Raw genomic sequence first — 15,688 nt, forward strand, 5'->3', positions numbered from 1 at the left:
TTTGTATTTTGCTCAGAATTCCAGCATCTGCAGTTCCTACTCAAGTTAACTGACTTCACAAGCACAATTGAGCATTTACCTGCGTGCCTCGTGTTTCTGGTCTTCCAAAAAATTCTTTACGGCATCTGCTACATCCTTATTAGACATGACATCCCATAGTCCATCAGTAGCCATTATGAGGACATCGTTCAGTCCAAATTCTTCTTGTTCTAGATCAAAGACCGTCACCTTTAAAAAAAATGTCATGTCATGAGCCATGAATAGTTCTTGAATAAAGTGTTAAGCAGTAACAGATCCTGTAATATCAACCATACATACTGCTTTAAGATGGTTTTTCATGTTTGGATTATTATTCTTAGTCAACATTATTGTCAGCTGGCTGGTGAAGTGCCCCAAATAAGGGGAAAAAAAAAGATGAGGTACTGCACAGAAACAGGCACTTCAGCCCACTAAATCCATGCCAACCAGTGATCACCCATACCCTAACATTAGGGCCAATTCTTTTTTTACTGAAACCAATTAACCTACAAACCTGCTCGTCTTGAGTGTGGGAGGAAATCGGAGCACACGGAAGAAAGCACGTACAAACTACAGGCAGCACCCGTAGTCAGAATTGAACCCAGGTCTCTGGCACTAAGATGCAGAAACTCTACCATTGCGTCATTGCCTGGCAGCAACTCTGCCATTGTGATCCCAAAGGGACAATAGATGGTTGAACACATGACTAGCTTTTACTATGTTTGATGTAAATTAGAAAAATGGAAAGCGAATTGATTTGCTTTATACAACAAAAAGTCCAACCCCAGAATTTAATAACCATCTGCCAAGAACATTTTGTTTACATATTGTAAATTCATCAGAAAATTATTTTTCTCAACCAGCTCGAATGTTATGTTTTGATAAATTATGCAGTATTGTTGCATGATAATTAAAATGCTTGTGGCCATTGGTTGGTTTTGTAATCTGCTGCCTATCGCACAACATGCCTAATACTGAGAATTACTCTGCTTTTGTCCAAGCTTGCTGCATTCAATTCAATCATAGCCTTCTAGCTCATCAAGCTGGGATTTGAGGATCACAAGACTAATTTCCTGAATAAAGCTCCAGATGTAGAGCAATGACAGACCACACTGGAAATTAAATCCATTACATATGCTTACAATCTCCTCTCCTGCAACTTTAACTAGTTTGGCACTGCTAAATTGTAACCTCACTGTTCCACGTGGCACATTGAATACAAATGTAAACGCCCATGGGTTGTGCATTGGCAATTTGGGTCCAAAACTGGCAGTAATCAGGGACAAATAAAATTGCAGGAGAAACTGCAGATGCTGAAACCTTGAGCAAAACACAAAGTACCTCAACACTTAGGCAATCATGTGAAGAGAATGGATAAGCGACATTGCGGGTCAGGGCACTAAAGAAGAAGAGCTGAAGGGTCCCGACCTGAAATGTCATCTGTCCATTCCCACCACAGATGCTACCTGACCCACTGATCTTCAGTTTCTTCCCACACTCAAGCCGTACAGGTTTGTAGGTTAATTGGCTTGGTAAATGTAAAAATTGTCCCTAGTGGGTATAGGATAGTGTTGATATGCAGGGATCGCTGGTCAGCGTGGACCTGGTGGGCCGAAGGTCCTGTTTCCGCGCTGTATCTCTGATACTAAATTGCTTTCCCTCAACGAGAGGAGTTGGGTATAGGAGCAAAGAGGTCCTTCTGCAATTGTACAGGACCCTGGTGAGACCACAACTGGAGTATTGTGTGCAGTTTTGGTCTCCTAATTTGAGGAAGGACATTATTGCTGTTGAAGGAGTGCAGCGTGGGTTCACGAGGTTAATTCCTGGGATGGCGGGACTGTCATGAAAGAATGGAGAGAGTGGGCTTGTATTTACAGGAATTTAGAAGGATGAGAGGGAACTTATAGAAACATAAAATCATTAAGGGATTGGACACTCTTGATGCAGGAAACATGTTCCTGATGTTGGGGGAATGAGGAAAAAGATTTTACACGGAGTTGTGAATTTGTGGAATTCTCTGCCTCGGAAGGCAGTGGAGGCTGATTCACTAGATGCATTTCAAAAGAGAGTTAGATAGAGCTCTTAGGGCTAGCGGAATCAAGGGGTGTGGGGAGAAGGCAAGAATGGGGTACTGATTGTAGATAATCAGCCATGATCATATTGAATGGCCTAATCCTGCACCTATTTTCTATGTTTTTAAGTGGGGAGTGGAAAGGCTGAGATAGGGTGGATGTGTAGGGGCACAGCATCAGAATAAAAGGAAGTACCTTTAGATTGGGGATGAAGAAGATTTACTTTAGCCAGAGGGGATCTGTGGAATTCATTGCAACGGGCGGCTGTGAAGGCCAATATGGAGATTAATAGGTTCTTGATTCGTACAGAGGCGTCATAGAGTATGAGGAGAATGGGGTTGAGAGGGTAAAATAGGTCAGCCATTGTCCTGCACCTATTGTCTATGTATCAACCTGATGAGAATCAATGATCCGTAAGAATTAAAGCCATGGCTCACCCACTGTTTTTGCTGTCAAAAACTTGTGCTGTTATTAATTCAGAAATACCTAATACATCTCATGTCCTCTTGATAACCATTTAAAGTGTAGGTTTGGCATGAGAATCCAATCTATTGTCCTATCTACAATAGTATAGGTGTTGCAAGTGTAAAAAAAGGGATTTTTTATTGAAAATTCAAAGCACTTTTGGTCAATTGCTTCAGCATTTTGTGTTTTGCAAATAAATGGGCCATTTGGCTCTTGGAAGAGATTTATCAGTAGAATTCCACAGGGGGGCAGTATAGTAGCATAGTAAATACAAAGCTGCCCTGTGAAGCCAAGGGAACATTTACTGTGTACTTAGTAGCATCCTCATTGTGGTCACGGTGGCGCAGCGATAGAGTTGCTGCCTTACAGCGAATGCAGCGCCCGGGTTTGATCCCGACTATGGGTGCTGTTTGTACGTTCTCCCCGTGATCTGCATGGGTTTTCTCCGCGATCTTCGGTTTCCTCCCACACTCCAAAGACTTACAGGTTTGTAGGTTAATTGGCACAGTAAATGTAAAAATTGACCCTAATGGGTGTATGATAGAGTTAAGGTGCGGGGAACACTGGTCAGCGCGGACCCGGTGGGCCTGAAGGGCCTGTTTCCGCGCTGAATCTCTAAACTAAACTAAAATTACGCAACACTTTCTGGACAGGCAGACAGAATTGTTTTCAAAAAGGAACTGCAGATGCTGGAATATCGAAGGTACACAAAATTGTTTGCTGTGCGTAGGGGGAGATAACCAACATCAGAAAGTGAAAGAAACAGAACACAAATGTTTGAGGAACTGACTTTTGCATAAATTGAAAATTTTCAGGTTATATTCATATTAGATGCATGTGTAATCCACTGTGTGGCATTGAAAGTGCAGCAAAGTGCAGCAGATGACAATGCCGTTGCAGGTTACAAGGGTTCTGATGAACAAGATTTAACTTGGCAGGGTTGGCATCCCTTTTACAAAAGCTGGGGCTAAAATTAATGTGCTATTACAGTGGTTTTACAGGAGGAACAGCATTTTGCATTTTCACAGGTTTCTTCTCCCCACCCCACCAGCTATTTGAGCTGATTGCATTAGATGGTGGAATGTTAAATTTTCTCCAATTTGTTTAAAATCAGTTTTTTTGGTGTTTAATTTTGAGCAGCAGGTAATGGAAAATAAATTAACATACGAGAAGAGTGTAATTATCATATGTACCGAAATGGAACAATTAAATTCTTACTTGAAGCAGTACAACAGGTTTGTAGCACTTAATAGATAATGATGTGTGTAAGAGCAACTACAGAAAAGGGATTTACAGACAAGGTGTTGCAAAGACACTGTCCAAACAGGGGGGCAGTATCAGTTTGCCCACCATGGTAATAGCAATGTTCTGGTCTTGGTGAATGAGTCAAGCATTACATCAAGTTAAATGTAGCAGGAAGTGCTAGTCCCGTTAGAAACACTAGTACATTGCAGAGAAAATAAGGAACATCATGTGGAAGAAAAAGTAAATGTTCAGCAAGATTGAAAGTGGAAAATGTAAATGAGTGCAAAGCAAGTTGGAAATAGAGGATCTGATGGGGTTTTTTTTTTTTTTTTTAAAGGTACGGCAGAGGCAAAAGTTAGTGCAGGTTGAGGTTTTAGAAATTTAATGGAATAGCAACTGATTAAAATTGCTAAATAAGAGAAACAGTAACATCAGGATCAAGTTGGGAGATGAGATGGAATTAAAAAGTGAAAATGATTAGTCATAAAATGACAGAAAAATTAGTGAGTTTAACAATTAAAGCTGCAACTAAGGTAAAACAGGAAAAGATTTGCAAAGACCAAGAAATGGCAAGACATTTATTGTTGGGGAAATAAAATAATGGAGGATAAAAGGAAAATATAAATGAGGGAAGGCAGGTCAGACGAACATCTTGGAACTCACTGCCAGGGGAAGTTGTGGAAATGGATATGATAGAAACATTTAAGAGGCATCTCCAAAGAAGCAAACATGCGGGAAACAGGGGTATGGACCACGTACAGACAGGTGTGCAGTTTAAATTGGCGTCATGATCAGCATAGGTATTGTGGATGGAGGAGTTGTTCCTCTATTCTGATCTGTAAATTCAAAAAACAATTGGAAGTATTGGGCGATGCAGCAGTAGAACTGCTGCCGTACAGCGCCAAAGACCCACATTCAATCCTGCTGTCTGTAAGGAGTTTGTACGTTCTCCCCGTGACGGCTAGGGGATTTCTCCGGTTGCTCTGGTTTCCTCCCACACTACAGGTCGTACAGGTTTGTAGGTTAATTGGCTTTGGAAAAATTGTAAATTGTTCCTAGTGTGTAGGATAGTACTAGTGTACATGGGGGACTCGCTAATTGGCACGGACTCTGGGCCGAAGGGCCTGTTTCCGTGCTGTATCTCTTAATTCTACAGATTCAACAAGCGAAGAAGCATCCAAATTCAATGTCAAAAACAATGCACAGATTGAAAGATATGACTTTACCTTTCCTTTACTTTACCTACCTCAGGAATACAAGATAAAAATGGTTTTATGCAGAGATCAGTGTCATAAACCAACAACTTATGGTCTCCTAGTCCACGTGTGACAGCGATTGTCCCCATCACTCGAGTCTGAAATAGAAACAAAAAGCTTTGAAACAAAACCAGCAGAATAACTAGGTGGATAACTAGTGCTAGTGAACATCAAGTCTGCTTGCTGACTGGGACTCGCTCCTGCTTGATGCAAACTCATTGTGAATCTGACATTTGTTACTTGCAGACATTTGAAGCAGATGGAAACCATTTTAATATCACGACTTTCAATGCTATTGGCTGTGTAAACTGTTGCCAGATGATAGCGTGCAGCACATTCAGACCACAGGCTGTGACAAGAGTTGGGCAAATGTTATCAAAAGATGTGAAATATAAGAAAAGATTGATCATAATTTACTAAGCAGCGTCACAGAACTTAAAGTTCCCATCCATTCCTACTGTATGTACCTGAACAGCAGCTTGGATGCAGGGAAGAGAATACATTTCTGTATCCACCTGCACAGGCTCTACATTTCTGATCACAAGAGGAAAGCCATAAGCAGCTACTCTGATAACTATATAATGAAGAATACAAAACTGAATATGAATATAAAGGAAGTATTAAAAAAAACGTCGGAAACTGAATATAAAGGAAGTGTTAAAAATACTCAGTATTCAGGTAGCATCTGATAAACCCTCAGGATTTCTATACACCTCCATAAGGTCACCCCTCAGCCTCCTGTGCTCCTGGCCTGTCCAACCTCTCCCTATAGCTCAGGCCCTCGAGTCCCAGGAACATTCTCATTTTGGGTCGGGGCCCAAAATGTTACCTTTCCATGTTCTCCTGAGATGCTGCCTGACCCGCTGAGTTACTCCAGCACTCTGTGTCCTTTAGGAGGAGGTAAGACTGATGGGAACACACAGTAAATGCTGATAGGCAACACACAGTAAATGTACAGTGGGGCCTGCTGCATGTCACAAGAGAAATCGAGATACCGAAACCGTCCCTCAGTGACATTACACTCTCAATAACAATCTTTACAATGACTTTTCAGAGTCGTACCTGTCTACCATCTCCGTGCACAACAGGATATTTGAGATCATCTTCCTCTGCAGTTTTATAACCCCTGGAAAAGATGGAACAAAGTCTGAGTATTATAATCTCGAGACGAGGGGGTTCACATGGAGAGGTTGTTTGAATTGAAATTTCAAACACTGCAAAATGATTCAATATTAATAATATTTATTATCAAACTACACCAAGTGGAGTTTGTCCTGTCACACGGGAGGCCTGGTCCACCAACGCAATATTCCACCACTCACCCATAGCCTCCACGGGTGGTCTGGTCCCCCAACGCAATATCCCACCACTCACCCATTCCCCTAACCCAAGCCGTTCCCCCAATGCAATATTATTTCAGCACTCACCCATAGCCCCCAACTGCACAGGGGCAGCTCATTTCCCCTTATTCTCCATAGGTCCCCCAAAAAATCCAAATTGCACTTGATTGCTGTGAGGACTCAGTGATTTGCAAACATTGTAGCCAGTGAGAAGTTAAGTGAAAAGTAAATTGCCAGGTGTTTAAGAAGGAACTGCAGATGCTGAAAATCGAAGGTACACAAAAAAGCTGGAGAAACCCAGCGGGCGCAGCAGCATCTATGGAGCGAAGGAAATAGGCAACATTTCGGGCCGAAATCCTTCTTCAGATGGAACAGTCTGAAGAAGGGTTTCGGCCCGAAACATTGCCTATTTCCTTCGCTCCATAGATGCTGCTGCACCCGCTGAGTTTCTCCAGTAAATTGCCAGGACTCAGTGGCCTGGGATTTGCAACATAGTACCCAGCAGGGACAGCAATTGGATTTGGAATTTTCTGTAAGGTTTACATTTTTACGTTTTAAATACGAATAACTTGTATAATATACCATCAATCTGAATGAAACTTGATACACTACACCACAGGACAATTGTGAGTAAGGTGGTCCAAAAATTGTAGTGCTATCGTGTACTGTTTTGGTGTAGATCCGGGATCACGCATGCAGAATCGCAACAAGATGAGAGTTTTAGTAATATACTAGACTAAGTGGGACCCATTGGGTCCCATGTTCACACGGGAGGGCTGGTCCCCCAAAGCAATATTCCACCTCTCCAATTCCAATATTGGTGGCCCGAGGGGGAGGGGGGGGGGGTTCTGGAGCGTTAATATGGGTATTGTGGGCTGAAGGGACTGGTTTTCAGAGGGCTAGTATGGACATTATGGGCCAAATTGATTCTTGGGGTGGCACCTCAGTCACTCACGCCTGATGTGCTGCCAGCTCACTCACGGCTAGTGGGCTGGCAGTTGACTCAATGCTGTTCTTTGAAATTCCATTTCAAGCAGGGTACAAGGCCACCAAATTCAAGTGCAGTTTCCTGCCACTTCAAGCAAGGTGCAAGGCCACCAAATTCAAGTGCAGTTTCATGCCATTTCAAGCAGGGTGTAAGGCCACCAAATTCAAGTGCAGTTTCATGCCACTTCAAGCAGGGTGCAAGGCCACCAAATTCAAGTGCGGTTTCATGCCATTTCATGCAGGGTGCAAGGCCACCAAATTCAAGTGCGGTTTCATACCATTTCAAGCGGGGTGAAACCACCATAAAACCACACAAAACACCACACTCACAGTTCAGTAGACATTCAGTGTGTTCTGTTGATTCACAGCTCAGACAGATTCGTGACCTCTCCCTCCACCATCTTGCAGAGACTGATCCACACCCACACTTCTGGGTTTTATAATCCCTCCCCCCTGCAACCGGAAGGGGTGTTGCATGATTGACAGGAGAGAGATTCTCAACATTTAAAAAAAAAAACACTAATAACTTTTATTTAATCCTCTGCACCTGATGAGCGGCAGGGGACTGAGTAAGATGGCCAAAAATCACAGCCGTAAGTGGTAGCGTTTTATCTAAATTCAATATAATGTGCAAACAGGAAACTGTCAAGTTTCCAACGACAACCATTTTTGCAGTGCAGCATTTCAAAGCAGTTACCACCACCAACAACCGGGGGGGGGGGGGGGGGGGGGGGGGGGTGGAATTTGATAACAATATGGAGAGAATAAACTTGGATTAGATTAGTGTAAGTGGCTGATTGACGGTCAACATGGACGGTGGGCTGAAGGGCCTGTTTCCATGCCGTATCTCTACCCATCTGTCAAACCACATTCAAGCAGGTTAAACTGAAGCAAAGCTATTGATACTAAATGTGTGATCACCAAGCAGAAGATTGGCACAGTGGTGTAAAAGGTGGCGCAGCAGAGTTGCTGCCTTATCGTGTTGTCTGTACAGAGTTCGTATGTTCTCCCTGGGAACACGTGGGTTTTCTCCTGGTTCTCTGGTTTTCTCCCACATTCAAAAGACGTGCAGGTTTGTAGGTTAATTGGCTTTGGTAAATTGTCCCTGGTGTGTAGGAGAAACCTAGTGTACGGGTGAGCGCTGGTCGGCGTGGGCTTGTTGGGCAGAAAAGTCTGTTTCCGCGCTGTATCTCTAAACAAGGTGGGAATAATCAACCTAGTTTGTGTAGACTAAGAGTCAGAAACGATACAGGATGGTGTAAACATTTGTGTGTGATTTTATGCAATAGATAATTGAACTGAAGGAGGGTTCCAACCTGAAACATCACCAACCCATGTTCTCCAAAGATGCTGCCCAACCCTTTGTGTTACTCCAGCACTTTGTGTCTTTTTTTTATTTAACCAGCATCTGCAGCGCCTTCTTTCTAGATAATTGGTGCGTTGTGCACTCACCAGCCAGACATGAAGTAATCCCTGTACAGGACCTTCTTTCCAACGTCATTTCTTTTCACTCTACGAGGAAACTCGTATCTTGAAAACTCTTCACCAAGTAACTCGGGCTTCAGGAATGCCTACAAAGCAAGTTAACTTATTAATGAAATGCTTATGATTTGACTTTCCGTAACACCTGGAACCACAGCTTGATTGCTCCAAATTCCAAGGCCTCTCCTGATTCCTCACCAACCTTCAAATCCAATCACCCCCCCCCCCCCACCTATGACACTCCTTAAAACCTAACCCTTTGACGATGTCATCCTGCTAGTTCCACTGTTTGCATCCACATATCCCTTTGCTATCACCACTTCCACAGCCAACAATGGACCTTTGTGGGCTCTACCTTTCCTTGGTCATCAGTGCCAGCTCTAATTTGTTCTGAGCCTGGTTATACCTCTAGTTTCCATCTCCCCAGACTCTCAGTCTGAAAAAAGGTCCCTCTCCAAAACGTCACTTTCTCTCCGGAGATGTTGCCTGACACGCTGAATTATTCCAGCACTTTGCATGAGAGGAATAGATCAGGTAGATGCAGATTCTCTTGCCCAGAGTGGGTGATTGAGAACCAGATGACATAGGTTTAGGATGAAGGAGGAAAGATTTAATAGGACTCAGAGAGGTAACTTTTTCATACAAAGTGTGATAGGTATATGGAATAAGCTGCCATAGTAGGTAGTTGCGGCAGGGACTATCACAACATTTAAGAAACAGACAGGTACATGGATAAGACAGGTTTAGAGGGACATGGGCCAAACACAGGCGTGGGAACTAGTGTAGAAGGGACATGTTAGGCCAAAGGCCCTGTATTAACGCTATATGACTCCATGACTTTGTGTCTATCTTTGGTATAAACCAGCATCTGCAGTTCCTTCCTATCTTATGTTTTTAATTTCTTTGCTTTGAAAATGTACAGCTATACTATCTATTCATTGATTTAAAAATGTACAGATTTCAATCAAATCTTTAAAGATCAGCAGGATTTAAATGTAAATGTTGCATTTACCAGATGTTGAATCCTTTGTCTCTCGGTGATAGCCGTGAACTCGTTGGAAAGAGGTAGAACATCATTCTTCTGCACCACAATTGCTCTTAAAAAATAAAATTAAAAAAAAGTCATTAGCATTTAGTTGACAATGTCTTATACAGGGGCATCACAGTGAGTTGCTGCCTTACTGCACCAGAAACCCGGGTTTGATCATGACTACGGGTGCTGTCTGTACGGAGTTTGCATGTTCTCCCAGGGTGCTCGGGTTTCCTCCCACATCCCAAGACGTTAATTGGCCTCGGTATAAATTATAAATTGTCCCTAGTGTGTAGGCTAGTGTTAGTGTACGAGGTGATCGCTGGTTGGCACGGCCTTGGTGGGCCGAAGGGCCTGTTTCCACGCAATATCTCTAAAGTCTAAAGTAATGTCAATATATGGTCTTCCTTCCCTCCTGAGATGCCACCTGTCCCGCTGAGTTAACAGGATAGTGAAGACAGCCAGTAGGATCATTGGTGCTCCACTCCCTTTCCTGTTGGAGATCTATCAGAAGCGTAGCATCCGCAGAGCCATCTCCATTATCAAGGACCCCTATCATCCATCACACCATATCGTCTCCATTCTGCCATCTGGGAAGAGGTACAGGAGCATCAGCTGCAAAACCAGCAGGATGCTATACAGCTTCTTCCCACAGGCAATAAGACTGGTTAATGGACTGTGTCCCCTCCCCATATATCATACACCAACACATCTAACCTCGCCCATACTTTGACAGCTCGGCACCTGTCAGCAAAGCCACTGTTCGGCCTGAATGTCTGTTTTTATTTCAATTTTTAGGCCTATTTTAGATATGGTAATTTTAAAGCTATATGTATTATTCTGTTTTTATTAACTGCACTAATGGGAACCGATTGAAAAACAATTTTTCGTTTCTTCTGTGTATGCAAGTACTCAGTTAAAATGACATTAAAGTAAATACTGAATACTGAGTTACTCCAGCATTTTGTGTCTATCTTTGATTTAAACCAGCATCTGCAGTTCCTTCCTACTCAATATATGGTATCCTGGTTATGCAGGAGAGAAACTGGATTCTAGCCCCTGTTGAATCCCAGTGTTGGCTGCTGGGAAGAAGGGGAACTGGCCAGAAAAAACACCTCACCTATTTGAACCAAACCTATCCTGGACAGTGTTGTCTGAGACCGCTCGCGGTACATCTGTGCACCAGAGAACAATTGGAAACTAACTTGGGTAAAAGGACGCCTGGTTTTCTTTTTGACTGTGGAAGGGTGTACAAAACATTGTAATGAAACACTTTAGTTTAGTTTAGAGATACAGCGTGGAAACAAGCCCTGCAGCCCACCAAGTCTGCGTCCATCTGTGATCACCCGTACACTAGCTCTATTGTACGCACTATGGATAATTTATCTACAAACCAGCACGTCTTTGGAGTGTGGAAGGAAACCAGAGCACCCGGATAAAACCCACGCGGTCACGGGGAGAAAGTACAAACTCTGTACAGACAGCACCCGAGGCCAGGATTGAACCCGGGTCTCTGGCGCTGCAAGGCAGCAACTCTACCAGTTTCTATGCACTGATTTGCTGACTGGCAGCCAAATGATTTTGTGGACTCTGAGGGTGGCTTTGTGAATAAACGTGTTATCTTGAGAAGATAATTTTGATTTACTGTAGCTAAAACAAAGTCAATATTGAAGGTTTACCTTAGCTGACATCCCAGCTGAAATTGATGCCAATGTGGAGAACTTTTGGTGTGTTTGTTACAGTATCGGTATTGGAGTTTTAGAAATAAACATAACTTGCATTTTATTGAGATCCATCAGTCAGGATCGAGCCCGGGTCTTTGGCGCCGTGAGGCAGCAGCTCTACTGTTGCTCTACTGTTGCCCTACTTGCCTCTAGTTCCAAGTGGAATATACTTGGTAATGGAGATGATAGCATGGTGAGGACATGTCTATTTCACACACTCACCTACTGTCTCCAGCACTGGCCACAAAGAACTTTCCCTGAAAGTGAAGAAGAACGAGGGCCGTGCACCCTCCAGTTTGGTTATGTGATGCCAGGTAGTCTCCGATCTGCTCGTCCTGTGGAGGAAACGGACACAAAGATTAAATACCTAGTCTCTCTCCGAGCTACAAATTTCCACAAGAGATTTTATGCTGTTGATCCTGACTACGGGTGCTGTCTGTACGGAGTTTGTACGTTCTCCCCGTGACCGCGTGGGTTTTCTCCGGCTGCTCCGGTTTCCTCCCACACTCAAAGGCGCTCAGGTTTGTAGGTTAATTGGCTTCAGTAACGATTGCAGATTGCACCCAATGTGTGTGTGCAATAGCGTTAGTGTATGGGATGAATGCTGGTCGGCACAGACTTGGTTTCCACTCTGTATCTCTAAACTAAACTAAATTGAAGATTGCATCAGATTCTGTGACATTATTCAAACTATTTGTCCACTTTACTGGTTGACGACTCAATCAATGAGCCATGTGGCTGTTTGAGAGACTTGGACCCACCTTTTTGATAGTCATCTTGTTGTGGTGGAGAAGTTTGCATGTGCCTAAGATCCCGAGAGATTATCCGTTAGCAGCCTCTGTTAAATTGCCCCGCGTGTGTAAGAAGTGGATGCAAAAGTGGGATAACATAGAACGCATGTGAACGACAGTCATCATAGACAGTGGGCCGAAGGGCCTGTTTTCATGCTGCATCTTCCAATCAATCAATATTCTCCAAATAAAAAGTGCTGGAGTAGGTGAGCTGGTCAGGCAGCATCTCTGCAGGACATGCAGATTCTGCCTGACCAACTTAGTTATTCCAACACTTGGTGTCCTTCTTTTTTGTTGTAAATCTGCATCTGCAGTTCCTTGTCTCTCCAATCAATATTCTCAGATTGTTGCACGTACAAGAACCACACAAATTTGATTAACATTTCTTTAAAATATTGATAAATTGCCATTAGCACTGGAGAGGGACTACTTGCAGGTATTATCACAAATTTATAAAACACTTGGGCCGGTACATGCCTTGGATAGGTTTAGAAGGATATTGGCCAGGTGGGACTTGTCTAGATGCCGCACATTGGTCGGCATGGGCAAGTTGGGCCGAAGGGCCTGTTTCCGCGCTGTATGACTCTATGGAATGGCCGATCCTAAACCTACGCATTTTTTGAAGGCAATTTCCAAAGCTCCTTTCACCACGCTCTCCACGCAGATCTTTTTATCCTTTGAATAACTCGTCTCTCTTCCGTTGCTATTCTGTTCTCCCAGACGCATCGGGGGCGTGGCGGCGGTAGGGTTGCCGATGATGTCAAAGATGTCCTCCAGCTGATCTTTGATGCAGTGGTGCAAGTGTTTAGATGCCTGGATTGCAGCTGTGGGTCCACCGTGGCCATCAAACAATCCCCAGTAGGTGGCCATGATCTCTTGGGTTTGCTAGACGGTAAATGAAACATCCATAAACATTTTACTCTCCAGTAAATGCTTGTGCTCACACCAAGGGTCACGGGAGTACAGCGGAGACGGCCACTCAGCCCACTGTGGCCACACTATGGTTCAATGGGACATCATTGTCACATGTACAGTGATAGCCCCCCCCCAACAAGCTTTATGGGCTTGAGTCACTTCACTTTAGTTTATTGTTGCCACATGTACCGAGGTAGAATGAAAAGCTTCTTTTTGTCAGCGAAACGACTTTTCATAATTACAATAATGTACAGAAACGAGTGGAGCGTTTGTAATGAATAATATCAGCTCCATGTCTGGGACCAGTACACAAACAGTCGCCTTGCTTTGGCACCTTATTTATCATGGCTAGTTGGTTCCTTATATCCCACTTAGGTTCCATATATCCCATGCTTGACGTTAGCAGGGCTTTTAAACTTACAAATTGATTCTTTTTTAGTGTTTCTAAGACAACAAACCACGTGATACATACCTTGTCTTCATTCTGGCACAGTGATACCCAGTCTTCATCAATGCTGGTTCTTTTTTTGAGGATGACAGGTCTACAGGTCGCTTGATCTTCATTGGAAAGACTTTTGCCTGCGTTTATCACCCTGGAAGGAGAACCACAATGTTAGCGACAAAAGTAGTTCCTTCCAGTTTGTGTGGTTTGTTTGGGTCAGGGATACCCAGTGTGGAAATAGCATCTTCAGCCCACCAAGCCCACAATCATCCATGGACTAGTTCTACCCTACACACTAGGGCCAATTTACCCAAGCCAATTAACCCACAAACCTGCACATCTTTGGAGTGTGGGAGGAAACCGGAGCACCCAGAGAAAACCCTTGCCGTCACAGGAAGAAAGTACAAGCTCTGTACAGATAGCACCCGTCGTCAGGATCAAACCTGGGTCTCTGACGCTGTAGGACAGCAACTCTACCGCTGCTCCACCGTGTATCAGCTCCAACTCCGCTCTCTGTTCCTTTGGTGGGCAGTAGGGGCACATTTCCAAAGGCACCCTCACCATTCTTTCTACATACTTGGCACAGTTTGCATCATGAAGCATTGCTGTCTGATCATCTTCTTCCCACCTGCAGCATTTCAGACATGAGTGAGTCATGTAGGGCTTCCTCCCTCCCCTCTTGATTCCTGAGTAGCAAGTGGGCACCGTCAGCAAGGCATGCAACCCATGCCCATCCACAATTGCTCCCCAACGTTGCGTTTCCATATGTGTTTAAGAAGGATATGGGGAGTCTGCATCCTGGGGGCATGAACATCGAATTCTCCCAATTTTGTTAGTCCTTGCTATCTCCTCCCCTTCCTCAGTCCCCCTGCTGTCTCCTCCCATCCCCCAGCTTTCGGGCTCCTCCTCCTTTTTCCTTTCTTGTCCCCGCCCCCCCCCCACCCCCGATCAGTCTGAAGAAGGGTTTCGGCCCGAAACGTTGCCTATTTCCTTCGCTCCATAGATGCTGCTGCACCCGCTGAGTTTCTCCAGCTTTTTTGTGTACCTTTGCGTTTCCATATGCCTATCCAAAAGTGTTTTTAAATGCCACGACCGTATCTGCCTCCATCACCACCCTGGCAGCGCGTTCCAGGTACCTACCAATCTGTGGGGGTTTTTTACAACTTGCTCCGCACATCTCCTTTAAACTTTGCCTCTCTCACCTTAAAGCTAAGCCCTCTGGTATTGGGTTTTTCCATCCTGGGGAAATAGGTTCGGACTGTCTACTCTATCTATGCCTCTCATCGTTTTTTTAAAATATACTTCTTGGGTCTCCCAACATCCAGCATTCTAGAGAAAATATTTGAGATCATTTTTTTTGTCTAGATTTATTTAATGATTTTTTTGTTTACAGAGCAATCTTTGATCTTTGCCCCTCTCATAGCATTTTATCTTTCAACCCTGAACAAAGCTTCTGACCGTCTACCCCATCAATGTCTCTCATAATGTTACATACTTCCTTCAAGTCTCATCTCAACCTCTGGCATTCCAGAGACAAAACAAATCTGCCCAAACTCTCCTTGCAGCTAATGCCCTCAAATCCACACAACATTCTGGTAAACCACCTCTGCACCCGTTCCAAAGCCTTCACACCCTTCCTGTAATGGGGTGACCAGACTGGCACAGAATACTCAAATGCAGCCGAAGGCGTAACAGAGTAAACCATTTGACTCTTTGAGCCTGCTCTACCTTTCATCAAGGTTATGGTTGATCTTCCATACTATCCCATGTTCCCCTATTCCCCAAATGACCAGAACTCTATTGATCCATTTGAATGAATTCAATGATCGCATCCACCCCATCCTCGCATGTGAAGAATCCCAAGGAATCAACACCATTACCCAACTCTCTATCCATGTGCTGCAACCCCTTGTATTCCGTG

The 15,688-nt window shown here is 43.9% G+C and overlaps 1 protein-coding gene across 1 annotated transcript in view; it reads right to left on the bottom strand.

Moving 5' to 3' along the window:
- The window catches only part of ppm1m (protein phosphatase, Mg2+/Mn2+ dependent 1M), a 34,101-nt gene that overhangs the window by 6,401 nt on the left and 12,012 nt on the right, over positions 1 to 15,688 (bottom strand). The window contains exons 2-9 of the mRNA XM_033037053.1: positions 13,798 to 13,918; positions 13,023 to 13,295; positions 11,842 to 11,954; positions 9,878 to 9,962; positions 8,836 to 8,954; positions 6,119 to 6,182; positions 5,047 to 5,154; positions 80 to 228 (exon numbers count right to left, since the gene is read on the bottom strand). Of these exons, the coding sequence (XP_032892944.1) occupies positions 80 to 228; positions 5,047 to 5,154; positions 6,119 to 6,182; positions 8,836 to 8,954; positions 9,878 to 9,962; positions 11,842 to 11,954; positions 13,023 to 13,295; positions 13,798 to 13,918 (1,032 nt within the window). The remainder of the gene's footprint in view (positions 1 to 79; positions 229 to 5,046; positions 5,155 to 6,118; positions 6,183 to 8,835; positions 8,955 to 9,877; positions 9,963 to 11,841; positions 11,955 to 13,022; positions 13,296 to 13,797; positions 13,919 to 15,688) is intronic.

The sequence above is a fragment of the Amblyraja radiata genome, chromosome 18 (assembly GCF_010909765.2).
Source record: "Amblyraja radiata isolate CabotCenter1 chromosome 18, sAmbRad1.1.pri, whole genome shotgun sequence".
In the NCBI taxonomy this organism is placed as follows: domain Eukaryota; kingdom Metazoa; phylum Chordata; class Chondrichthyes; order Rajiformes; family Rajidae; genus Amblyraja; species Amblyraja radiata.